We start from the raw sequence: 27,469 nt of genomic DNA on the forward strand, positions 1-27,469 counted from the left end.
ACGCTGGCGCTCCTTCAAGTGGCCCTGCATGGCATGGCGTGTCTCACGTCTCCAGAAAAAAAACTTCTTCCCTCAGGAGAGCTATTTCTGCATCTGCATGTCTCACCGCACCCATTAAAACAAATACTGGTGCCCTTAAAACACACGGGTTTCCCAACATTCAATGGCCAGGAGCTCAGATTTCGGCTTTCACTTCACCTTTTTTTTTTTAAGTATAAATACATTCAGTAAAAAGCCACACGTGTGTTATCCCCATCAGTTCCTGCCACTTCTTCATCCTGCCCATCTTACCCACGACGGGATTGGATACTCTCTGCCTTGAGGTCTGCTGGTTGGTTACATTTTCTCAGGGAGATCTGGAAAGAGATCCCAAGGTGTGCCGGTACTGAGTTTAGTCCTCAGCCAGGGGAAGGGAGTGTTGTTAACAACTTCACTTAACCGGCAAGGAAACCCAGACTTCACCTTGACCACGTTCCGTGCGTGGCCGAGAGGGGTTCATGGCCACAGCATCCTGGCTTTGCTCCACACGGGAGGTGGCGATGGGTTCTGATTTCTTGGAAGTTGAGGCCCGTCTGGGCTCCCTGCCATTCTGCCTGCAGTTAAAGGGCTCTTGCAAACGAGGACACGCACCTTAGTTACAAGGCTGTCCAACTCTGTGTTGTAAACCATTGCAAAACTTTAAAAACAACCTAAGTGTCCAACTGAAAGGGAATGGTTAGAAAATGTCTTGCTGTGGCCATACAGTGCAGCACCCTACTGCCTTTAGATATGCTGCCCAGAATATTAACTTGTGGGGAGTTGTCCATCGTAGTTATTGACCAAAAAAAAACTTACAAAGTATAATATACATGATGATCCATTTGATATAAATATCTAGAAACGTATGCAGCTATGTCTTTGGGTTAGGATTCAGGTGATTTTAATTTTCCTTGAGTTCATCTGTGGTATTCTCTACTTTTATAAGAAGAGGTGTTACCTAAAATAATACTTTTATTTGAAACAGTCTCTTTAATATCTACAGAGTCTGTCTTCTCTGGCACAGAGATGGGCCTGGAAGAAGAGAGATCCTAGGAATAAACGGAACTCTCCCAGGAGCTGGGGATCTGATTGCCCACCCTGTTCCCTAGGCTGGACTAGGAACCCTGACACGGCCTCCTCCGGGGTGTGGGAGGTGCCCACACACAGCCTCTGCAGTAGAGGTTTATCTCTAAAATAGACACCATAGTCTCCACTGTCCCGGGGTGAGAACTGAACGGCTATAAAAGTGTGAAGCACCCAGCCTGGGCTTCTTCTCCACATCGGCCTGTGCCTCTCCGTTTGTCTTTCTCATTTTCCATCACCCTGCTTCTTCTCACCTCTCCTGGCTCCTCCTTCCTCCCATAACCCCTCCTCCATTTCGCTCTCGGGCAGGAAGGGACCCCGTCTGTCCGGGCTTCAGCCCAGCCATCTTCTCAGAGCTGCTTTTCACCAGCGAATGCTCACTGAAGCTTCAGAACTTCCCAGGGAAACAGAGTCATCATGCCTGTTTTACAGAATGACGCTGGGGCGCAAGGTAATGAGCTGGACCGGAGAGGATCAGTGCAACGATGGTGGGAAAGAGTGTTGCCCCACTCTAGACAGGGTGGTTGGACCTCAGCACCAACGACTAGGTTCAGATAGGGCTCCCCACCTCCAAGCCAGCTTTTCCCCTCTGTAAACTGGGGATAACAATAGTCCCACGCACCATGGGCTGTTGTGATGATTAAATGAGAAAACCCACAAAAGCGGTTTCACGGAGTAGCCTGCCCGGCAGGAGCAGGGCTCCGGACTTGGAGACAGGGGCCCAGGGCGGGGCTCTGGGTTGGGCAGCACGAGGATTGGGTGGGCACCTCACCCGGGGCAGTGACCCTCCCCCCAGCCTTTCCAGCCTTACGTTCTAGGGGAGAGAAATGCGTGGGGTTGAGGGCTTCGCAGCAAGTTCATTTCCAGTCCGTCTCTCAGACCATCCGCTGACTCCTTTCTCACCAGGACCCATGAAAATCCAGCCGCATTTTTTCTTTGCTCCTGATGAACCAATAACCTTGAAAATTTGAAAATAAAATGTCTACGGCCGCACAGCTGACTAAGGCTGTGTGGCTTTGCAGACATTATAAAACATCAAATTAGACGGAAAATTGCCCAGAGTCCCTGTAAATGAAATTTACTCTTTTTATAGGGGGAAAATGACCCTTATAATAGCAACAAACAATTTTGGGCTCTTCCTTTTATTAGCCGGCTCACAGGGAGAACAGGCTTTGTTCATTCCACTGCCCTGGGCCCAGTCAACACTTTTACAAAGTTTTTACAACACTTTGCTTTGCACATTTTCACAGCATTATAACAGGAAAATGAGGTTCTACCTGTGTCTCTCCTGTTGGGATAGAACTTTTTGCCCCCCCTCCCCAAAGTTTATGCCTCCTGACTGGTGCTGGCTGGATCCAGGCTTGCTGTGGGGCAGTGGAAAGAGTCCTGGGTGGGGAATGAGACAAGGAAGTCCGCTGTGTGACTTCAGGCTGATCGTTTACCCTCTCTGGGCCACATTTCCTTCCTCCATGAAAGGAAAGGGTTGGACTGGATCAGGGACACTCAATGCCTCTAGGAGCTGGCACAGTGATGGCCTTGTGTGACGGCCAGGCGGGGAAGTGCTACCCCAGAGTCACGCCAGGGCCTGTGTCACCCATTAATGTGCATGTTCTAACATTAAAATTAACAATATGTTTTTTTCTGCTCCAGGACCTCACGAGAATATTTTGGGGGCAAGGCAAAGAGGGAAGATGCCACTGGTCCTAGCTCAGTGGTTCTCAACCGGAGGGTGATTTTTGCCTCCACCATAAGACATGCGAGAGTGTCTGAGACGTTTTGATTATCATGAGTGGGTGATCACCTGGTGATGCTCCTGGCGTTAGTGGGTGGAGGCCAGGGATGCTGCCAGACACCCTAGAGTGCACAGGAGGCTCAGCCATGACAAAGGATTAACCAGCCCCAGGTGTCCACGTGCCCACGACGAAGGATTAACCAGCCCCAGGTGTCCACGTGCCCAGGCCGAGGCCGGCACCCTGCACAGAGGATTTGAATGGAGCGTTGAGACTGGCTGGTCACAGACTGGTCCCCACCACTGGCCCTACTCCCCACGATGCAAAGCAGTGCCCGTGGGACCCTGCAGTGCTGGCTGTCAACCCAGGAGTCACCACACCCTACTACATGCCTGTGGCCTGACCTTTGTCGGGGGCGAGAGAGCTGCCGTCTGCCGCCAAGCTGGAAGCAAGGCCTGGAGAACTGGGTGGGGGGTCAGTGTTGAGGGTCCAGGGACGAAGCCCCAGAGATGAAGGTGGCACCTGGAGACCGCAAGCTGATTTTGATGAGTTCTAGCTCTCTCTCCTCCCAGATTCTCATAGGGGGAGAAAAAAACCTCAGTGGAAACAGCCACCCCCATTCACCCTGTCACATTGGCTTCCTTCTTGCAGGTAAGAGGAAATACACTGACCTTTTAAAACCTCAAAAGCGGAGCCTAAGGAGGCCGAGCGAGCAGGGCCCTGGGCGTCAGGGACCTTGGGCTCGAGCTCACGTGGACGTGTCTGTGGACGTCCGCCATGCTCTCTGACCCACTGTTTTCCCGTCTGTAAAGTGAGCAAGTGGATACAGGCTCCTTGAGTCCTGTAAATGGAAGGGTTTAGACGTTTCCTGATGCAGAGTGGGAATCCAGTCTGGGGACTGGCATGCTTGGTGTTTCCCAGGTACCGCTCTGGTCTGCCTACCTTGGGTCATCTGAGTCATGAATTATGGATCTGCAATTTGGGCAGTAAGGATTGCCTTGTCCTACAACAAGGCTCTACTGTACAGCAGAGGGAACTATATTCAATACCTTATAATAACCTATAATGGAAAAGAACCTGAAAAGGAATGTATATATATATATAACTGAATCACTGCTGTACACTTGAAACTAACACAACATTGTAAGTTAACTACACTTCAATTAAAAAAAAAAAAAAGGACATGCAGATGGTGACATGCTGAACGAGGAAACACAAACCACCTACACAGGGTCCACAGGGAGCTCCCCCTGCATACAGTCTCCCACTCTCGGGAAGTGAAAACCCTGGGTTGTTTCGATCAAAGGCGGAGTTTCAATACATCCACACAAAGGAAGTCAAGACACAAGATTTATCACTTATACATCCCAGAAACGGGGGTGGGGAACACAGTCAGCTGGGGGAAGGACCGTCCTCCGTCCCAGGTCAAGGGCGGGCAGAACATGGATGGAGAACAGAGTGGCAAGCACCTCTTACAAGATGTTTGGGGTGGAGGTCACCAACTTCTCAGGCTCAACTCTAAGTGGTTCTTTTAATTTTAAAAATGTATTGTTTATTTTTAACTGAGGTAGCATTAATCTACAACATTGTATGTTTTATGTATACAGCACTGTATTCCCTCTCCTGCGCGCCCTACAACGTGCTCACCACCAAAAACTTAGTGTTCATCCGTGACCATATAGCCGACCCCCTTTACCCATTTAACCCTCTCCCCCAGCGCCCTTCCTCCTGGTCACCACTATTCTGTTCTCTGTATCTACCTGTTTTGTTTTTTAGTTTGGTTTGTTCACTTATTTTGGTTTTGTTCATTTCTTTGTTTTGTCTGTCAGTTTTTTATATTCCGCCTACTGGGTTTGTATTTCTCCATCTGGCTGATTTCACTTAGCATAATGCCCTCAAGGTACATCCATGTTGTCACAAATGTCAAGATTTCATCTTTTTTGTGGTTGAGTAGTATTTCAGTGTGTGTGTGTGTGTGTGTGTGTGTGTGTAGTAGCTTCTTTAGCCATTCATCTGTTGATGGACACTTGGGTTGCCTCCATATCTTGGTTATTGTAAATAATGTCATGATGAACATGGGAGTGCAGGTATCTTTTTGGATTAGTGTTTTCACGTTCTTTGGATAAATACCCAGAGTGGGATAGCTGAAGCATACGGGCTCTGTTCTTCATTTTTCGTTGAATAGCCATACTGTTTTCCACAGTGGCCGCACTGATTTACATTCCCCCCAACAGTGCACAAGGGTTTCCTTTTCTCCAAATCCTCAACAACACTTATTTCTTGCGTTTTTGATGTTAGCCATTCTGACAGGTGTGAAGTGATATCTCATTGTGGTTTTGATTTGCATGTCCCTAATAATTAGTGATGTTGAACATCTTTTCATGTGCTTTTTGGTAATCTGCATGTCTTTGGAAAAGTGTCTTTTCAGCTCCACTGACCATTGTATAATCTGTTCTTTTTTGTTTTTGAGTTGTATGAGTTCTTTATATAATTTGGGTATTAACCCCTTATCTGATATATCACTTGCAAATATCTTCTCCCATTGGTAGGTTACCTTTTTGTTTTATTGATGGTTTCCTTTGCTGTGCAGAAGTGTTTAGTTTGACGTAATCCCATTTGTTTACTTTTGCTTTTGTTTCCCTTGCCTGAGGAGACATATCGAGAAAGATATTGTAAAGACTGATGTCAAAGAATGTACTGCCCATGTTTTCTTCTAGGAGTTTTATGATTTCAGGTCTTATATTCAAGTCTTTAATCCATTTCAACTTACGTTTGTGTATGGTGTGAGACAGCAGTCTAGTTTCATTTTTAAGACCTGAAAATTATAAGATATGGTTGATAGCAATTGAAGAAGACACAAATAATTGGAAAGATATTCTGTACTCATGGATTGGATGAATGGACATTGTCAAAATGTCCTTGTTACCTAAAGAAATCTAGAGACTCAATGCAATCCCTATCAAAATCCCAAGGACATTTTTCAAAGAAATAGAACAAAAAATTATACAGAACCATGAAAAACTCTGAATAGCCAATGCAATCCTGAGAAAAAAGAACAAAGCTAGAGGTATCATACCCCCTGATTTCAAACTATACTACAAAGCCACAGTGATTAAAACTGCATGGTACTGGCCCCAAAACAGATACACATATGGAACAGAACTGAGAGCCCAGAAATAAAGCCACACATATATGAACAATTGATTTACAACAAAGGAACAAAGAACACACAATGGAGAAAGGATGGTCTCTTCAGTAATTGGTGCCGGGAAAACTGGACAGCCACATGCAAAAAGAAAAAAAGAAAACTAAGTGGTTATTTTAAAAGGTGTCCCAGGAAAAGCAAAGTGGGAGTTTGTGGCAGGAGTCCTAAGCTCAGGTCCTTATTTAAATATCCAGGCTCTGGGTGTGAGCTGGTGTTATACTGTAAAATGCCCAACTCATTCTCAGGGAGAAATGCTGGTGGCTTGGTCCCATGTGAGAGCTGTGGGTATAGTGATAAGAGGCAGAATTGGGGACATAAGTAGGTAGTTGTGACGGCTAGCTGCAGCTAGGAAGACATTTGATTTTTAGCCCAATTTTCATGATGAAATGGAGACCAAAAGAAGGTTAACAAATGTGCCCAAGCTCACAGAGCTAAAGGCTATGTATGAATCCATAGAGTCCACGAATCTGCGCCCTTGAGGGATGAACTCGCTGGAGTGGGGCATGTCTGACCCATCACTGAGTCCTGGTACGCAGCACAGACTCAGTGCCATCAAATGTGAATTTCGCTGCATCCTGCAGGGAGCCCTCTGGGCGCCGCCGTAGTTCATTCTGGCCAGTGGCCACTAGAGGGCAGCAGTGCTTTTTCCTGTGCGCAAAGTTTCAGGACATCAGCTTCAGCTGAGTCAACCCCATCTGGTCCCAGGTCACCTGGAACTGAGAAACTTTGGGACGGAAGGGCCCCACTGATGACCATCCCTCCACCAACCCCAGCCTCCTACCCAAGCCAGAGGAAAAGAACACGCTTGAGGACCCTGGCGGGAGACTGGACAGGACAATCAAGACCTGCGTCGCTACCCCTCTCCCTGGCCCCCACCTCACATCTGAGAAAGGGAGGCCAAGAAGGAGGAGGGACTTGCCCAGGTCACACAGAGACTGGGTGCCATGTGACCACCCTGTTCTCTGAGACCCGCTCCAGCCCTTCTCTCCTGTGACCCCAGGGTCCTCCGTCAGTCCAGCTGACGCTGGAAGGCCTTTGGCGGGGGGTGGGGGGGGGAGTGGTGTGCGTGTGCACACGATCAGATTACTATCCCAAGGAGGCAGCAAGGGCTGGAGGGCCAGTCAGGGAGGAGACCTGCTCCAGCAGCCTGCTGACCCCTTCCTGGGCTACATTTTCAGACTGGAGAGCAGTAATTGTGAGAGGCAAATGGTGCTGTTTCTCAGCCTCGGGTACCTGGCATCAGCTGAGTGTGGATTGATGTTTAAGCATCTACACACCACTGCAGCTTGACCTTTGAGAATCCTCTCTTGCTTCAGACATGCACATGGAAAGGTCACATTGATTGTTTCCCAAATCCCCGCATAAATATTTGCTTGGCTGGCTGAGAACCTCGTTCGCCTGTGTAAATTAATATAATTTATAATTAATTGCATTTATTATTTATTTATTTATTTATAATGAATTGCATTGGCAGGGCTTCCCGTCCACAGCCCAATGCCAGCTTCGGAGGCTCTGGCTTTTCCTGTTGATGGTCAGCACGTCCAGGCAAAGCTTTCGGGCTTCTCCAAGCAGTGCCCCCTTTCCCTGACTCATGTCCACAGGTGAGGCCTGTGAAGGCCCCGCCCTGCCCTCCAGTCCCAGCTCCCCGCTCCCTTGATGTGTCCTAGTCTTGGCGGTTGCTCACGCCTATCGAGCACCATTGATGGCTGACGTAACACTTCCCAAGTGTTTTCCACACCGTCACTCATCCACGCAACTCTTGGCAGAGCCCTACTCAGTAGTTGGTATTATTAACCCCATTTTACAAGTGTAAAGACTGAGGCCAAGAGATGCTTGTAAGGGACAGAAATAAGATTGGAACGAGGCATCTGGCTGGAGAGTGTATCTCCTTTACCTGTACGTGGTAAGCTGTTGGGCACTGAGCCACCTGACAGTGTCCTGGATGCTTTGGTGTGGGTCCTGCCACCACACCTCTGCTGGAGCTGTTCTCTCCTCCTGACGCCTCCTTGCCCTTCCTCTCTTCATCTGGCAACTCCAATTCCTCTTCCACATTTCTTCTCAGACCCTCTATTCCAGAAGTCTTCCTAGGATCGGGCCCCTCACTGGTAACTGTGGAGAATTCTCAGTTTGCACCCAGGGTTCATCCACCGTCGGAGGAAGATTGCTTCTCATCACTGCTTTTGGCCAAGCATCCGCATCCCTTTGCTTTTGTCCACGGCAGACCTTCCCTCTGTCTTCCCCAGGCCCCACCCCTGCCCTCTGGTTGGCCACTCCAGCTCCCTGCGTGAGACTGGAGCATAGTCCATGGGTTTATCCTGTTTGCTTATTTTAGCAGGAGAGTAATCAGAGGTGGGGTGACTTCAAGATCAAAACAAATCCCACTTTGTGAGCGGCCAGGACGTTTGCTCTGGGGCCCTGCCAAGTACCTCCACCCCACCTCCGCTCCCATTTCCAGCCTACGACTGGTAGTATCTGACCATTTCATTCCCCAAACAAGAGCCATGAGAGAACTTTGCCAAACGATATTTAAAAAACATGCAACCACAAGGAAGGAGGATTATTCTACAGCGGAGAGTCCCGGGTGCTGCTGAGAAGCCGGTCACGTGACCCCAGGTGCAGGAGCTGGTCCAAGGCTGTTTCTGCCCGACTACCTGCGTTTTCAGGTAATTCATCTAATCTTTGAAGACTCCCCTTTGTCATCTTTTTTTTTTTTTTTTTTTTTTTTTTTTTTTGCGGTACGCGGGCCTCTCACTGTTGTGGCCTTTCCCGTTGTGGAGCACAGGCTCCGGACGCGCAGGCTCAGCGGCCACGGCTCACGGGCCCAGCCGCTCTGCGGCATGTGGGATCTTCCCGGACCGGGGCACGAACCCGTGTCGCCTGCGTCGGCAGGCGGACTCTCAACCACTGCGCCACCAGGGAAGACCCCCTTTGTCATCTTAAAGATGGAAGAAATCATTTTGTTCTGAATGCATCTCAGGGTTGTTTTGAAACACAACGTGTATCGTGGGTCAGTGTGTCCCCTGGGCTCTGTCAGCTGCAGAGCATCACAGAAACTACGGGGACCGTGAGAATGGGGGCGACCCCAGGTCTGAGGTGGGACGGAGAGAGTTGGACTCCTTCTTCAGATGGATCCTTCGGCTGTGTCCACGCTCTGAAGGGGACACATTCCAGGGCCCAGGATCCTCGGAGGAAGCACAACCTGTGGCCGGAGATAAGCAAGAGCTATAAATCCATTTTATGAGGCCTGGAATCGCTGTCTGCACAGGCGGCCTCCTGGCTGCCGTGAGGGAGGCTTATCAGCGATTTCAGGAGGCCTGTGACACTGATAAGACGGAAACCAGGGCTGTGAGCTGCCTGGGACAGCAGCGGGGCCTGCGCTGGGCGCCTGGGAGCCACAGCTCCGCGGTGCCAATGACAGTCAAGAGCATCCTTTCCCGGGGCCGTGATCCTCCGCCGGGATGCCCCTCGGAACTGGGTTTTCAGTGTGTCAGCGTGGTACTGTGGTTCGGCATAAATTTTCCAGCCTTGAAAACTGTGCATCCGAATTTATTATTATTTTGCTCATATGTGTCATAACCATGGACCTTCCAGAAAACGAGCAGGATCTAATTTTACAGTAATGATTCCTTCATTATCTCTTCACTTTAAATCAAAACCACACCATTCTTCATCTTATAAATATGTTGCTCCAGGGGGTGAACTTGCTGAATCACTCCAGAACTTTCCATTTGAAACTGGAGGGAAGAGGAAGAGGTTTGGGAGGGACGAGGTGTGAGGAGTTGGCAGTTTGGGGAGTCTAAGAGGCAGGAAACCTCGAGGTACCCAGTGGGAGACCCAGAGGAGCTGGTCTAGAAATGTGAATTCGGGGATGGGGGCCAGGGCAAGAAGAGAGGAAGGAGGGATGAAGGCTGAGCTGCCTGGTGGGGACTTTCTATGGAGTCCGTGGCCTGGAGCAGAGAATTTTCTGAAGATGCCAACAAGAAAGGAACACAAGGAATAAAGACTATGTGGAACAGAAAGCACAAATCACCAGATAGACATTTGAAGGGATGTCAAAACAAGAAAAGATGCCAGGGACATCACTCCTGGGCCTGAGACCCTTCTACCTTTAGTTTTTCCTTTTCTCAGAGAGCAGATAGGATTGCCAGGTGAGGAGTCGTGAGGATATCAGATAATGTTCTTCCATCAGGTCGCCAGGAGATGGGCTTCCCACACAGATGTCTTCTTCTGATACTTGGAGTAGATCAGCATAGAGTTCCTGCTGGGGTACAGTGAGTAGTACAGTGACCCGGACCTCCTCCAGGCCCTGGCCAGCAGCTGGGGTGTGGGGTGTGGGACTGTGCTGCTATGGACTAGCCCAGAGCACTCTGCTGGGAGTGGGGAGTGCAGACCAGGGAGGGGAGTATTCAGGCTTTGGAGGTTCTGCAATGAAGCAGTTGTGTGGCCCCTGCCAGTCTCTTTCCCTCTCTGAGCCTTTTGAGCAAATGTCTAAGCTCCCGCCTCGCCCCTTGAGCTCCCACATGCACAGTGCAAGCCCTGAAATGTCCTCCAAGGGAGTCTTGTCAGGTAATTCCTCCATCAATGGAAAGAGCAGTGGGCTCGGTGTTTGGAACCCTTGGTGTGAGCACCAATCCTGCCACTTCTTGGCTGGGTTACCTTTGGCACGTTACTAAACCTCTCTGAGTATGGTTTTCTCCCAAAAGTTCTCTCTGGCTCTGCGTTAAACAGCAATGCTCAGCTCTACTCTTCACAGGAGGAAATGGTACCTTATGCTAGAAAAGCGGGGGGGAAAGTAATAATTGAATCATTTATTGGAAGGGGATTTCAGTTGTTCCAATGAATAGAATGGTTATATTCACATTTTAAATTCTGGAATATTGGAAACATACAGAAAATAAGACAGAAAATTATAAATAAACAGCACAACTCTGATTCAGTAAATGTTAACCTTTTGTCCTGCATGCCTAAGCTTTTAAAAAAAATCCAGTATTACTGATAAAAGTGACGTTCTGTTTCCCTCCCTGTGCTGCTTCCTCTTCCCCATTCCCAGAAGCAACTAGTCACACGAATGCAATGTGTTTCCAGTCCATTCTCCTATGCTTCTAAGGAGTTTTTGATAGTCTTAAGTACATACAGCTATTTTGGGGGACATACACTCCTGAAACTTTTTTTCTTATTAGACAATAGGGGTTTTTTTTTTGCTTTTTTTTTTTTTTTGCAGTACGCGGGCCTCTCACTGTTGTGGCCTCTCCCGTTGCGGAGCACAGGCTCCGGACACGCAGGCTCAGCGGCCATGGCTCACGGGCCCAGCCGCTCCGCGGTATGTGGGATCTTCCCGGACCGGGCCACGAACCCGTGTCCCCTGCATCGGCAGGTGGACTCCCAACCACCGCGCCACCAGGGAAGCCCAAGACAATAGATTTTGAGATCAGGGCTTGTTGAATCATGGGCAGCTGATTCATTCACATTAACTGCTGTGTAATATTTCATGGAATGAATATATCAGAGTTTACTCATTTTTCTGAGGGACTTTTAGGATCTTTCTTTTTTCCATTATAGCCAATAATGAAGTGGTAGTGAACATCCTCATTTATATCTCCTTGTGAGATATATTCCTGAGATATATTCCCAGGAAAGAAGTAGCTTGACCAAATATCATGAAATTGCTCTTTAAATAATTTGTATCAATTTACACTTCTGAAAGCAGCCCATGAGAGGTCCTGCGTCTCCTTGTCCACACTAACCATTGGTATCATGAGACTTCATGTTTCTCCGTATTTGATGGGTATAACACTGTATCATATTGCTGTTTTAACGTGCCTCTCCCTGGTCGCTAGAAAGGTTCGACATCTTTTCATAAACTTAAAAGGCCATTATGGTTTCCTGTTCCAGATTATTCAGTCCACATCCTGCCCATCTTTCTATATCGTTCTTACTGATTTGTAGGCAATTCGGATAAGATTAGTTAACATACTATTTTTCCAATCGACAGGGCTTTTCTTTAGCTTTGTTTATTGTGTCTCTTAAAATCTTATGTTATATTTTTTAATGTTTTCTTTATTGAATATACTCTTTGGATCTTGTTTAAGAATTATTTCCTTGGGCTTCCCTGGTGGCGCAGTGGTTGAGAGTCCGCCTGCCGATGCAGGGGACACGGGTTCGTGCCCTGGTCCGGGAAGATCCCACGTGCCGCGGAGCGGCTGGGCCCGTGAGCCATGGCTGCTGGGCCTGCGCGTCCGGAGCCTGTGCTCCGCAGCGGGAGAGGCCACAACAGTGAGAGGCCCGTGTACCGCAAAAAAAAAAAAAAAAAAGAAAAAAGAAAAAAAAAAAAAGAATTATTTCCTTATCCTAATAACACAACGATAGTCTGCCATGTGTTGTTCTAAATATTTTAAAATATTGCTTTACTTATTAAGTCTGTCATCCCTCTCAAATTTATTTTTGTGTATGAGATAAAACTTCCATTTTTTCTAAGTGGATATCCTATTATCCCAGCAGCATTTATTGTATTGCTTATTATTTTCCCACTGATTTGTCATGTATTCTCAGCAATACACCAAATTTCATTTGTTCTGTTCCACTGGTTATTTTTTTTCCCTGCATCAATAGGCCAGCATACTAATTTCTACAATATTATTACAAGTCTTGATACCTGGTAGGGAAATTTCCCTCCTTCCCTTTTTCTTTTTCAAAATTTAATTAATCTTTTACATTTTTCTATAAATTTTAGGCTCAGCATATCAAGATCTGTCCGTTGGGATGTTCACTGAATACATTGAATTTAAGTTGAGATTCATAATCATGGCTTATCTCTTTATCTATATAGGACATTCTTTTATGTCCTTCAATAAAGTTTTAGAATTTTCTCCGTAAAGCCTGTACACATGTTTACTTATATTTATTCCCAGTTGCCTTATGGTTTTTGCTGCTATTGTAAATGGGACTGGTTTTTAAACTACATTTTCCAATTAGTTTTTGATGTCACTGCTATCCATTTTTATTTATTAAATATTGACTAAATAATAATATTTTTTCTAAAAAGGCCTATCTTCTGTCCTGAATTTTATCTTAAGCACTTTCATGAACTAAAAAGCTTTATCCCATATGTTTCTATCCCCCAAAATATATTTTATGCTTTTCCTGCTTTTGTCCATTACATAAACGAAATCATTCTGCATGTTTTCCGCTACTTATGTTTCCTCCTCACTGTAGGTACCTGAGATTCAGCCATGTTATTATGTGCCATTGTAATATATTTTGTATCATTATCATTATATGACTCTACAACAATTTATTTTTCCATTGATGGACTTTTGGGTTGTTTCCAGATTTGCTATTGTAAACATTCTGTCATAAACTTAGATATATTTGTGGCACACTTGTGCAAGAATTCCTCTAGGGTATATTCTAGGGTTAAAATTGCTGGGTCATAGGGTATACACATCTTCAAATTTACTAGGTAACATCAAGTTGTTTTTCCAAATATCTGTCCCACCAGCAGTATGTCAGTTGCCTCATGTCCTCACCTACACTTGATATTGTCATATTTTAAATTTTTAGGCATGTTTGTAGATACAACAGGTATTTAATCGAAGACTTGCTTTTAAATCTATAAACGGAGATCACTTGTCCTAATCCACCCATCCTTCAATGTTGGCATAAGAACTAAAGTTAACAGAGGGGAAAATAGATTTGAAAATATTTTGTAAATTACAAAGTTTTCCACATACTTAAGAAGTTATCATCACCAGTAAATTGAGAGTATCCTAGAGAATCAATAGACAATGTTACAGCACAACTCCAGACCCTTCCCCTCTCGAGCTAAATGATTTACAAGCTCAGGATGTCTGTAGACCTGTAGGCCAGAGGAAGGATGCCCATTGTGGTGACAGTGGCAGTGATCTGAGCCCATCTTCTGAATAAGGAACACCTTCCAATTTTATAGCATCTTCAGCTGGGTTGATTCTGGAACCTTGGGATCAAGATGAAGTGAATTAAGAAGCCATAACTTGAGCATGTTTTCTTGTTTTTGGGTGGCAGCCAGAAAATTCTTGAAAAATAAGTGGTGCTTGCATTTTAGGAACTTGATTACAAACGTTTTGGAAATGTATATCCGATGCTTAAATAATTCCTGGGATTCTTTCACTGTGAAGGAATGTAAACCTAAGTTATGACTGCTGACCTGGCCATTTTCTGCACATTGTGCTCTATTTTTCTGTTCTTTCTTCTCCTCCAACACTTAATTGATTTCAAGGGCAGTTCATTACGCTACCTTGTAAGTTCTTTTTTTTTTAAATTTATTTTATCCAAGTATAATTGACTCACAATGTTGTGTTAATTTCTGCTGTACAGAAAAGTGATTCAGTGTTATATATATATATACATACACATTCTTTTTCATGTTCTTTTCTATTACGGTTTATTACAGGATATTAAATATAGTTCCCTGTGCTATACAGTAAGAGATTGTTGTTTATCCATCCTATATATAATAGTTTGCATCTGCTAATTCCAAACTCCCACTCCATCCCTTCCCCACCCCCATCCCCCCTGGCAACCACAAGTCTGTTCCCTATGAGTCTGTTTTGTAGATAAGTTCATTTGTGTCACATTTTAGATTCCACATATAAGTAATATCATATTATCCTGTGAGTTCTTGATCTATGTCTAGACCTGAATATCCTGCAAAGGCAGAAGGTGATTTCACATTATTGGCACTTTTGCAAATCAACGAGGCTTAAACTATGAGGATTTTTGCCTAATAATTCTCAGTTGGTTGACATCGCCAACCAACTGGTGTGAAGGTGCAATGCTGATGTCAGCAAATTGCTCCAAGACAGCACTTCCCTGGTGGTCCAGTAGTAAAGAATCTGCCTTCCAATGCAGGGGACATGGGTTCGATCCCTGGTTGGGGAAATAAGATCCCACATGCTGCGGGGCAACTAAGCCCTCGTGCCACAACTAGAGAGAAGCCTGCACGCGGCAAGGAAAAATCCTACATGCCCCAACGAAGATCCCGTATGCTGTAACTAAGACCCAACACAGCTGATCAATCAGTCAATCAATAAAGAAATAAATTGCTCTGAGACAGCCGAGACTGATGACTAAGCTTTTTATTTTTTAAATTTTTATTAGCGTATAGTTGATTTACAACGTGTGTTAGTTTCAGATGCACAGCAAAGTGAATCAGTCATACATAACATATATCCACTCTTTTTTTTTTTTTTGAGGTTCTTTTCCATATAGGCCATTAAAAGAAAGATAAGGTTCTGTTCACGTCTCTGCTGCTGGCTGCAGTCCAGACAGTCATGTTTTATGGAAGACCTTGGTCAGAGCCCTGTGAGAATGAGTGTCAGCAAGAGGCGGGTCTCTGTGTGTGTGTGTATGTGTGTGTGTGTGTGTGACAGAGATAGAGACAGAGACAGAGAGTTACAGAGGTTTTGAAGTTGACCAAACAGTGAGAATCACAAAAGCATAGGAACCAGGCCTCCAAGGCTGTGAATATATCAGTGTTGTAAGTGGCATATACTTTATGAAGAAAGAATGGGCTTGGACCACTTGGAATTGCCAAATCTTAACTTCTGACTTTTCTTGGTCTTCCCAATAACCAGTATCCAGTCTCCATAAATATCCAAAACATAGTTACTGAGTATCTACTAAGTGTCAGGAATGGTGCTAGGTGGGGGGGATAAAGTGATGAAACAAAATGACGTGGTCCCTGCCTTCCTGGAGCTTACAGTCTAGTGGGAAAGACAAAGAATACGAAAATAAACAAATGAACATATGATCAAGTACTGTAATGTCATAGGATGCTTTGCAGAGACTGATGGTGGTGATGGTCAATAAGGGGTTTGTAGACCAAGGTGAGAACTTCAAATTTCATTCAAAGTGGGAAGCTGTAGAAAGCTTTTCAACAAGGGAAGGACATGATCTAATTGATGTTTTAAAGTAGATGATTCTGGCTGCTGAGTGGAAATTGGATGGGAGGGGGCCAGAGTGAAAGCTGGGAGGCAATTGCAGTCCAGGTAAGAGGTCATGATGACCTTGACCAGGATATGGATAACAGGTATGGAGAAAAGAGCACAGGTTCCAGGTATTAATCAGGGTTCTCCAGAACCCTGGATATAGTTATACATTTACAGATATAACATATCATATTTATTTGAAAAAGGATTTGTTATAAGGAATTAGCTGACACAGTTATGGAGGCTTAGAAGTCCCATGATGTGTCACTTATAGGCTGGAGACCTGAGAAAGTTGATGGTATGTTTCCAGTCTGAGTCCAGAGGTCTGAGAAATGGAAAGTCAATGGTATAATTTCTGGTCTGAATCTGAAGGCCTGAGGACTAACAGTGACGTTGGTGTAAGCTTCTGTCCCAGGGCAGGACAACACCAACGTCTCAGCTCAGCAGTCAGGCAGAGAGAACAACTTCTCTCTTACTCAGTCTTTGTTCTATTCAGGCGTCCAGTGGATTGGCTGAGGCCCACCCACATTGGGGAGGGCAATCTCTTTACTCAGTCCATTAACTCACATGTTAACGTCTTCCGGAAACATCCTCACAGACACAACTAGGATAATGTTTAATCCAGTATTCTGCACACTCTCTGGCCCAGTGAAGTTGACACATAAAGTGCTTTGGAGGCAGAAAGTACAGGACTTGCTTCTTAGTTGCAAAGGTGGGAGAAAGGTGAGGAAAAAAAAAATCAGGGGACACAAGCCCACGTTTTTCATGGAAGCAAATTGTGAATGATGGGGCAATTTTACTGAGACAGGAAAGGCCAATGGGCAAGAAAAGCAAGAGTTACCTTTAGAGAAGTCAATTCTGAGGTATTTGTGGGGACTCTAAGAGAAAATGTAATAACAAGGTAGTTGGAAAATTAGCCTAAGCGTCCTCGGAAAGTCTGAGTAGGAGGTGTGAATTTGGAAGTCCTTTCACTAAGTGGGTTAAATCAGTTGAAGAAAGAACATGTGCTCTAACAATTAACAAGCACATGAGAAAAAAAAAGAAAACAACCTTCTGTTGTGGAAGCCTCAGGGGAGAAGGATCAGTGATTGTCAGAATCTCACTTGGGACAAAAAGAGCTAATGGTGAGTGAGGATAAGGGGACAGTGTTCTCACCTTGGTCTACAAAGCCCTTATTTAGCATCACCAGCATCAGTCTCTGCAAAGCATCCTATTACAGTACCTCACCATTAGCTCCATCCTCCATCAGAGAAAGGAGTCCTGGGCAAAGGTTGGATGTCATGTTCTGAGAAGGTTCTGAACTAATGTTGAGGTGGTAAAGAGCAAATGGTGAAGTCAAGAGATGCAAAGAAGGTGGGGTTGACCAGTTGGCTATAGAGAAAGAAGGAGAAGAAGCCCAGGCTGGTACCCAAATGTCTGGCTTGGCAATGGACTGGTTCACAGGGGAGGAGCCGTGTCCTCATTTTGTTATTTTTGAAATCCAAAGCAGAGGGACCCCTTCAGGAATTGACAACTTCCAACCACTGGGTCCCAGTCTTTCTGCCTAGAAAAGGATTCTCCTTTATGTGACCCTGGTTATTACACAACTGGGGTCAGGACAGACACCCTCTGCCTGCGTGTCCCTGCCAGGCCTCACCATGGTCCACACTGATTACATTCTTTTTTTTTTTTTTGAATAAATTTATTTATTTATTTATTTATTTATTTATGGCTGCGTTGGGTCTTTGTTGCTGTGAGCGGGCTTTCTCTAGTTGCAGCCAGCGGGGGCTACTCTTCGTTGTGGCGTGCAGGCTTCTCATTGCAGTGGCTTCTCTTGTGGAGCACACATCTAGGTGTGCAGACTTCAGTAGTTGCTGTGTGTGGGCTCAGTAGTTGTGGCACATGGGCTTAATTGCTCCGCGGCATGTGGAATCTTCCCGAACTAGAGATCGAATCCCGGTCCCCTGCACTGGTAGGCGGATTCTTAACCACTGCGCCACCAGGGAAGTCCTGGTAGTTCTATTTTTAATTTTTTGAAGACCCTCCATACTGTTTTCCATAATGGCTGTACCAATTTACACTTCCACCAACAGTGTACGAGGATTCCCTTTTCTCCGCAAAACTTACCTGTTGTCTTTTTTATAAAACCCATCCTAACAGGTATGAGGTGGTTTTTCATGGTGTTTTTTTTTTTTTTCGGTACGCGGCCTCTCACTGTTGTGGTCTCTCCCGTTGCCCAGCACAGGCTCCGGACGCGCAGGCTCAGCGGCCATGGCTCACGGGCCTAGCGCTCCGCGGCATGTGGGATCTTCCCGGACCAGGGCACGAACCTGTGTCCCCTGCAACGGCAGGCAGACTCTCAACCACTGCGCCACCAGGGAAGCCCTTCATAGTGGTTTTGATTTGCATTTCCCTGATAGTGATATTGAGCACATTTTCATGTACCTGTTGTCCATTTGTATGTCTTCTTTGGCAAAACATCTATTCAGATCCGTTGCCCGTCTTAAAATCAGATTTGGGATTTTTTGCTATGAGTTTTAAAAATTTCTTACGTACTTTGGGTATTAACCCCTTATCAGATACATGGTGCAAATATTTTCTCACATTTCATAAGTTGCCTTTTTTTTCATGGTTTCCTTTGCTGTGCAGAAGCTTTTAAGTTTGATGTAGTCCCACTTGTTTACTTTTGCTTTTGTTGCCTGTGCTTTAAGTGTCATATCCAAAACATCATTGCTGGGACTTCCCTGGCAGTCCGGTGGTTGGGACTCCGTGCTTCCACTGCAGGGGCACAGGTTCAATCCCTGGGGAACTAAGATACCACGTGACACAGGGCACAGCCAAAAAAATAAAAATAAATACATTTAACCATTCAAAAAATATTTAAAATAAACAAAGAAAATCATTGCTAAGATCAATGTTAGGGAGATTTTTCCCTATGTTTTCTTCTAGTAGCTGTATGATTTCAAGTCTTACATTTAAGTCTAATCCAGTTTTGTGAGTGGCGTAAGACAGAGGTCTAGTTTCTTTTGCGTGTGAATACCAATTTTCCCAGCACCAGTGATTGAAGAGACTATCCTTTCCCTATTGTGTGTTCTTGGGGTCCATGTCAAAGTTATGCATGAGTATATATCTGGGTTCTCCTTTTATATCTGGGCTCTCCATTCTCTTCCACTGTTCTATGTGTTCTGATCCATGTGCCAGTACCATCTTGTTTTGACTATAGCTTTTAGTATAATTTGAAATGATGTGATACTTTGAGCTTTGTTCTTTGTCAAGATTGCTTTGGCTATTTGGGGTCTTTTGTGGTTCCGTATGAATTTTAGGATGGCTTTTTTCTGTTTCTGTGAAAAATGCCAGGGGAATTTTGATAGGGATTAAGTTGAATCTGCAGATCACTTTGGGCAGTATGGACAATACTTTTATTTTAATGATATTAATTCTTCTAATCCATGAAAAGGGGATAGCTTTCCATTTATTTGTGTCTTCCTCATTTTCTTTCATCAGTGTCTTATAGTTTTCAGTGTGCAGGTATTTTATCTCCTTGGTTAAATTAATTCCTATGTATTTTATACTTTCTGATACTATTGTAAATGGGATTTTTTCTTAATTTCTCTTTCTGAACGTTTGTTGTTAGTGTATAGAAATGCAACTGATTTTTGTATATTGATTTTCTCTCCTGCAACTTTACTTAATTCTAACAGGTTTTCTTTGGTGGAGTGTTTAACATTTTCTATATATAAATCATGTCATCTGCAAACAGAGATAATTTACTTCAAGAAGAGGGAATTTTGGACACAGGGATACAGACGCCAGGTAAATACCACGTGTTGATGGGGACAGAGATTGAATCGATGTGTCTATAGCCAAGGAATGACAAGGATTACCAGTAGCCACCAGAAGCTAGGAAGATGCAAGGAAGGATCCTCTACCCTAAAGCCTTCAGGGAGAGGATGACCCTGACAACACTTAGATTGCAGAACTTCTAACCTCTAGAACTATGAGGCAATAAATTTCTCTTACTTTAAGCCCAGTTTATGGTACCCTGTTATGGCGCCCTAGGAGACCAGTACTGTGATGCTCTGGTCTTGTGCTTCTAGATATAAAATCATAAGCTACTAAATCATTTTCATAAATCATCTAAGTCAAAGACACCTAAGAACAAGGAGGGAAAGTATGGCCCACGTGTACAGAAGGGAGTAAAGGAAACAAAAAGACCACAGTGTAGCATGTGAACTTTTAAAAAATCAATATTTGAAATCTTTTTCAACAATCCAGTTACTTAACTGAGATGTTACTATTGTGTTTATGAATTAATTAAACAAGCATGCTTCACCTGTAGAGAGCCAGTGTGGGACACAGGGGAGAGTGCGGGCTTTGGAGCTCTTTGAGTTCAATCCAGCCTCCCCACTTAGCAGCTTGGTGACCTTGGTCAAGTTACCTAATCTACATGAGCCTCAGCCTCCTACGATGCCCGTCTCTAGGTTTGTTATGGTGACTCAGTGAACTGATGTTTATGACGTGTCAGGTACTGCACTGCCATGGGTACGATGCAGGATACAGTCTGTCCCCAAACATAAATTAGAGCATCTTCCAACGCTTTAAAGACAGACATTCACACAGGTGGTTTGAAGCAGACCCAGAAACACCGGTGCTCAATGGAAAGAGGAAGAAAGACATATCTTGCTAAAAGCAGCAACTTGCAGAAAGAGCATGAAATAAACACACTGACACCCACCTTGGACAAATACAGCAGGACACGTGTTTCTCACTGTAATGATAGTCTTTATTTGATTTTCATCACCTTTCAATGAAAGAGTGGTTCCCATCAGCACTATGTAATTATGAACCTCACAAATACATCTTATAGATAATGAAATTTCCTTAAAATTGAAAGATAAGTGTAAGGAAAATTTGTAGAGAGAGAAGGTATAAAATAGAAGCTTGGTTAAATGTAAAGCAGGTTTTTATCAAGAAAGAAAAATGGTACCACTACTCCGTTAAAGTGGTACTGCAAACATACTATTTTGCTTGTTCTCAAGCTAGTTGTTCATAAAAAAGAAGCTGGTTTGCCCTTTTCTTCTTAGTGATCAAATCAACATGCTTGTGTACCTCACCATCCTGGTAAGACAAAACCAAGGGGAAGGAGAAGCAAGGCTTCTAACTATGTTAAAAATCGTTTCTAGGGTAGGAGCACAAGCCTTGCTTTCCAGAAGGTGGAGAGACACATGACAGTTTCCGGGAGACCTGTGGGGGCCATGGCTTTAGCCCATTGTGTCTGGGCAGCTGACATAACTTCAGTCCCCCTGGGGTCTCTCTCTGGTCTGAGCTGCCTTAGCTCTGATGATCTGGCAGGACCGTGGTCACTAGGATTGGGTATTCCAAGGCACTGCAGTCATCCAACAGGAACACCAAATCCTGGAAAAGATGTGCAATGAGCAGGAATGTCATTGAAGGTGGCCACAGAGCCCATGCACAACTATAGGACTCCTGGTTATCCTCAAAGACTGTTCAATTGTTCCCCTTTGTGTGAAAATTTCCCAACCTTCATTCCCCCAAGGAGAGCTGGTTACGTCTTTCTTCACCTTCCCATTGAATCTCATATAGTCTTTGACTATTGAATTCAGTTGTACATTGGTTGACCAGATGGATGGATGGATAGATGGGCAAGGGAGTGAATAAATGAATAAATCTCAATTTTTAAGCAAAAACTCTGGGCCAGACATCGGGGATACCATGAGTAACAGCACCAGGTCTCACCTTCAAACACTTTAGAGCCAACAGCAGCACTTTTCAGACTGTATTATGTCTTCTTCTTGTCTCCCCTCCATGACCAAGGGGAGAGGGGAATGAGGAGGGGAATGGGTGTGGGACAAAATGCTCGTCTCATCTTTGATGCATAGTAACAAACAAATCTTAATAAAACTTAAAGCTAAAAAACCTAATAGCTAATTATTAGTTTCCTGGGCAGGCCTGGTGTTCGGTATTCTATGTTTAGTCACCTTGATAGAGATCTTAGGACCGAGGGAGTTACTACAGTGTCCAGCACACACAGGGTCAGGTTGTAAGTAGTAGTATCCTCCCAATGCTCTCCTGACATGGGTATCATTCACGAATGAGGAAACTGTGGCTCAGAGAGAGGAGGCGACACTGGCATTTAGGAAGCAGGGAGGTGATGCTGAAGCCTGTGCCCCTAGGACCACACGACTCTGCTTCCTACATCTTAACCAGTGCTGATTCTGTGTTTTTCCCGTCTCCCTCCCCTCTGCTGCCAGATTCCTCCCAGCACAGAGCACACCAGAAGCCCCTCCCCCAGGAAGTCTCTCCTGATCCCAGGGCTCTGGGAATTCTCGGAATTCCAGAGTCCTCTACCCGCAATCCCAGCCCCATTTGCCTCGCAGCCTGTGGTCTTGGGTGTTGGAGATGGAGCTGGAGGACAGGAGGAGCCTTGTCCTCAGCAAGAGCTATAGGGTTGAGGAAGGGATTTGTGACCTGGAAGCACCCCACAAGCTTTTGTTTTCCTCCTCCTCATCTCCCTCTTCTCCTAACCCTTCTCTTAAGTTCTTGGCTGATGACAAGTAGAAAAAGAATGTTCAATGGCGTCACTTACCCTCCTGCAGAACGAGTTCATGATGGTGTACAGTTTCCGCACTTTGTCCTTCAAGGCATCTACCCGGGCCACCTTCCAACACTGGGGCGATGCCACAAAGTCCCGCAGCTTGGCCAGCACACAGTAATTCTGTGAGTGGACAACAGGGACGGGTCTCGAGGTGGAAGTCAGTAGCCAGAGACACGGGAGCTGGGGACTCCTGGCCCTTCTGCACAGTCTCTCCCCACTCCCACTCCAAGCCCTCCTGCAGGCAGGCAGACCCCTCTTACGTGTATATCCAGGTACAGCCTGGGCAGGTATCTCACACACGGCTCCTGCAGAAAGGGAAACGGGTTTCTGTGTTGCTCACAGGGACACACCCTCAGCCTGGCCACAGAAGGCTCTCTGCCAGCCTCCCCAGATCCCTGGGGCCTTCCTTGATGCTGCCGTGTACAATACTTTCTTGTACCATATGCCACATTCCCCCAAAGTAAACTGCTCTTCTAGAATTCGACTTTTAGAATGCAACCATTTTATCATTGACTATGAGCTAGGGAACAGTTTTATATATATATATATACACACACACATATACATACATATATATATATAGAGAGAGAGATACATACATATAAATATGTGTGTCTATATATGTATATATATTAAAACAGTTCTATAACTGTAATCTAGACATAGTAATATATACAGTATATACTTTAGTAATATAAAACTGTATATATATGTACACTTTTATATTACTATATTTCACTTTTGCTTCTGTGCTGGCCTGAAGGTCAGAAGACCCAGATTCTGGTCCCTCCCGACCAGTTATCCCCTGTGTGACGTAGGGTAGGTCTCCTTCTTCTTTGTGACTCGGTTTCCCAGTTGTGAGATTAGAGAGTTAGAACACATCACCTCCACTTCCTTCCAGCTCTGAGCCTATGCATTATTTTAAGCTTTAAAATCATATAGTTTTAAAAGATGATTGCTCTACCTATTTAATAGCAAGGAATTTGTGGATACATTGGGGCGCAAAAATACAACCAAATGTTGTTACAAAGAAATATTAATTTATTTGACAGAGTCGCTAAAAAGTAAATTGCAGAACTGCTGTGTTGTTTGATCCAATTTGTCCACACACTTGGATAACTATGTACAGACCCAGAGCTGAAATCCTATCCTCTGAATGTGATGGCAGCAGGTCACCTCTAGGTGGTAGAATTGCAGTAATATTTATTTTCTTCTTTGTCTTTTGTGCCTTTTCCAACCATTTTCAAAGTATATGACTTTCATAAGTTGAAAAAAATACTCATCATTTAAGTTTCAAAAAGAAAATACAAAGGAGGTGATAGGGTATCGTAAGCCCCACATCTGAGAACGGTGCATTTTATTTGAAGGGTTCACAAGCGGTAAAGGGATACTTTTAAATTTTACCAGAGCTTTGAAGTTTAATTTGTTTTGTTTCTACACTGGACGAGCAGTCAGGAGGCCGGATTCTAGTTCTGGGTGGCCCCTGTGGGACTGATGGCTCCGAGCCCCTGGGTCTTCCTCTTAACACAGTGTTGAGAACAGTGCAGACTCCTGGGTTGTCCTCTGTGCAGGCTGTGTCTGCGTTCAAGTCTTCAACCCTCCAGCTTCCCGAAGCCGGTGAGGGGCTCAGCCACCCCCTCTCACAGCTGAGGATGCTGATACTCAGGGTTGAGTAATTTGCTCAGGGTCCTACAGCAGGTTAGGGGTGGGGCTGATTCTGGGAGTTGCCCCCTTAGCTCCTGCTGGCTAGTGGAGAGAAGAAATAAGCAGGACTCTTTGGTCCTCCTTAAGCTGGAGCTCTAAACTCTATGGGAGCTTCTCTTCTCCTGTTCCCTTCTCTTCTCTTCTCTTCTCTTCTCTTTCTCTCTTTCTCTCTCTCTTTTTACATTTTAAAACAGATCCTCTGATATTTGCTAGTTATAAACAAAAATTGTGATGTCTTTGATTATATTTTCTTTGTATTTAAAAGGAAGTGCAAACCATCGGTATTTAATAGGATGGGAATAAAACACAAATACCCTTGAAATTAACATTGACCAGAAAAGAAAAATAGCGTTTTTTCCCTGGTCCAAAGGCAAATTTTTGAGAGCTGGGTCTCCCAAGTCCTCAGGGGGGCCGAGGGCACTCACCGAAGGCTCCGTGGCCTGCAGGCTCCGGGAGTCAGCGGTGATCTCTCGGCTCAGGGCCAGCATCCTGGAGTAGCAGGTCGGGGGAGCCGGCTGAGCGGCGGGGGGGCCGGCCAGAAGCAGCATCAGCAGGGGAAGCAGCTGGGGGCTCATGGTGCAAAGGCGGCCTGACTGCAGTCTGAGGCCAGCCGCCCCTTTAAGCAGAGGCTTGGGGGTGGTCCTCCACGTCTCCGTTTCCTGTGGTGCCCAGCCAAGGCCAAGAGCACGCCCACCTGGCCTGTGGACACTGGAGCCTTTCAGACCTAACGGTCCCCCTTGTTGAGAGGAGGTGCTTCCTGGCAGGGGCGGGGAGGGGGAGATGCCAGGCACCTGGAAGGGAACAGGATCTTCCTCTCACACAACTTGCAATAGAACTTTCTCTCCTGGCAGGGGCTCTTCCTGAAGTGGCAGGATTGGCAGATGAGGGGGGCAGAGGACAAGAGGGAGACAGGAGGAATGGTGGTTCAGCCAGAGGGGCGGGAGTGAGCATTCAGCCCCTTCAGTTAGAATGGGGACCGTTTGGTAAAACTGGATGATCTCTTGGAGCAGAACTGGGGGAGGGAAAGGGACCAGAAGTGATGGATTGAGGACCAGTGATCCGGGGGTTTGGGGTCAGGCAGCGTGGGTATCACTATCCACCCACCACTGACTGGCCAGGGGAACCTTGGGAAATCCCTTGCCTTCTGAGCAGCTGCGCCTCTGCCTCTGGAAGATGGGCTTGTGCTAGGGCCTGTGATGGGGGATGTGGGAGCATTCCCCTAGCTGGTCCACTTCAAGCTCCCAGCACAAGTCCTGGTACAGAGCAGACCCACTGGAAGGGTGGGTTCTCCATATGTGGGTCTCTTTTAGCAATGATGCTCTGCGGGCTGCTCTCCTGTAAATACAGGAGCGTGGGTACCAGTTAGAAGAGTAAGCTCTGCCCTTAGGGGCTCAGTGCATCGCATGGTCACCCACTTCTGTGATGACCCTGGGCAAGTTTCTTAACTCTTTCTTCCCTCTCCTTGTCTGTGAAACGGGGATGATAAGTGCATAGCGAGGAATAGAAGATGCTGAACTATTATCACAGTCAGAGCTAATGTCACTGTCTCCTTTCCTACAAGCATCCCTGCGAGGCAGGTCCTGCAGAAAACAGTCCAGTTTTCCATGTGGGAAAATTGAGACTCACAGAGTTCCAGCAACTTGCACAAGGTCATAAGGCTGGAGGCAAATGGGTCCAGTGGGGCTTTCTGCCTTGTCTTCATTCCGTCCTCCCGTTCTGCGGTGTGGAACTGGGGAAGAGCAGGACTCTTGCAGCCAGAGATGAGTTTGAGCTCTTGGGCTGCCCAAGACCAAGGAACAAGCAACGCGAAGGAGCTGTCGAAAGAGAGGAAGGTTCTTACTTAACACCAAGCATCACATATGCTCCAGCAGTAATGCGTGAAGCTCATTTATACAACTACACAGCTGTTGTCACAAATGCCATGAGCTTCACAGAAAGCCAGTGAAGTGGGTGGGGTTATTCCCATTTCCCAGATGAGGAAACTGAGGCTCTCAGGGGATATGAAACTATCTGGGGTCACAAGGCTTATAAGGGGAGGCAGAGCTGTGCACCTGGGTCTGCCTGTCTCCCAAGCCTGTCTCACCGCAGGGGAGGGCAGAAGAGCGGCCCGGGCTGGCACACATTCCCAGAACAAAACAACCAAAGTGGAGGACCAGAAGGTTAAGGGAAAGGAGTGTGGTGTCCTGCATATTGAGCAGCATCGAGGATCAACAGCAGGGATGAAAGTTCAGCTCCAGCCTCTCCCTGTCTCTGTTTGCCCACAAAAATCCCTTCCTGACAGGTGCCATTCCCTGTCCATAAACAGAACAGCATCACCCCAGGCAGCGGGAGGTCTCTTCCCGCCCTGATGTTCTATTTTGCTACTTTTCTGTGTTCAAGCCCTGGGCAGGGATCACAGCCTTGCCTTCCTGTTTTGCAGGTGAGGGCATGTTCTCTAAACACCTTTAGCAAGATGGCCTGGGGACCGCATTTTGGGTGCCCTCTCAGGCAGGGCAGAACTGTGTGTGTTTGGAGGTGCAAGCAGCAAACCCAGATGTGTTTTTCTTCTGGATCAAGGGGTCTCCCCACTTTCTGTGGTAGTGCCTGGGGCGTGGGCCTCCCTGGCAGACAAACCGGCCCCAGTCAGGGACTCCGGACTCCTTTGAAATGCTCCAGTGTTTCTGGATGTGCTCATCGAAGGAGCTTCAAATTCAGGACAGGGAGGAAAAACCAGCCCAAGCAGCAAAACTAGTCCTTGGACCATCCGATCGAGGAGGCATTGCTGTGCTGAAAAAGCGGGATTTTCTGTGCACTTGATGGTGAGATAAATGTGTCGCTGGGAGATCTGGCCTTGTTCCACCCTGGACACGTGTGTGGTTTTTGATAGGACTCCTTGGGCGAATCAGAAGCCTCCTCTGCACCCTACACACCAGACATCCCGCTAACAGGATCCCATCTGCCTTCCCACTCACCGTGCTTGCCTTCTGCATCTGGGCTTGTCAGCACCCAGCACCCAGCCGGGCAGAGCAGATACTCAGGAAAGCTTTGCTGAATTAACCTGATGGCTGTTAATCTTGTTACTCAGAGCGAGGCACAAACCCATTAAGAAACCCACAGAGCACAGCCGGAGTCATGCCAGAGAGACCCTGCCCTCGATGAAGGAGGTATCGGGGGACCCACGTGTGTATTG

The 27,469-nt window shown here is 45.9% G+C and overlaps 1 protein-coding gene across 1 annotated transcript; it reads right to left on the minus strand.

The window, feature by feature from the left end:
- Nucleotides 1-20,741: 20,741 nt before the first annotated feature.
- CYTL1 (cytokine like 1) lies at nucleotides 20,742-24,879 on the minus strand. The gene is made up of 4 exons (XM_082652894.1): nucleotides 24,726-24,879; nucleotides 22,857-22,901; nucleotides 22,588-22,716; nucleotides 20,742-21,395 (listed from the first exon to the last, which is right to left on the minus strand). The coding sequence occupies exons 1-4, from the start codon at nucleotides 24,873-24,875 to the stop codon at nucleotides 21,312-21,314; spliced, it is 408 nt and encodes a 135-aa protein (XP_082509020.1). The 5' UTR covers nucleotides 24,876-24,879; the 3' UTR covers nucleotides 20,742-21,311.
- Nucleotides 24,880-27,469: the final 2,590 nt, after the last annotated feature.

This window comes from Grampus griseus (assembly GCF_964374135.1).
Source record: "Grampus griseus genome assembly, chromosome: 4".
Taxonomy (NCBI): domain Eukaryota; kingdom Metazoa; phylum Chordata; class Mammalia; order Artiodactyla; family Delphinidae; genus Grampus; species Grampus griseus.

Bases quoted from the DNA above. Each gene is read 5' to 3' on its own strand.
- CYTL1 (XM_082652894.1), bottom strand. From the start codon at position 24,875: ATGAGCCCCCAGCTGCTTCCCCTGCTGATGCTGCTTCTGGCCGGCCCC. The intron at 22,902-24,725 runs GTGAGTGCCCTC...CCCTTTCTGCAG, and splicing joins TGCAGGCCACGGAGCCTTCG to GAGCCGTGTGTGAGATACCT. The intron at 22,717-22,856 runs GTAAGAGGGGTC...GTCCACTCACAG, and splicing joins GGCTGTACCTGGATATACAC to AATTACTGTGTGCTGGCCAA.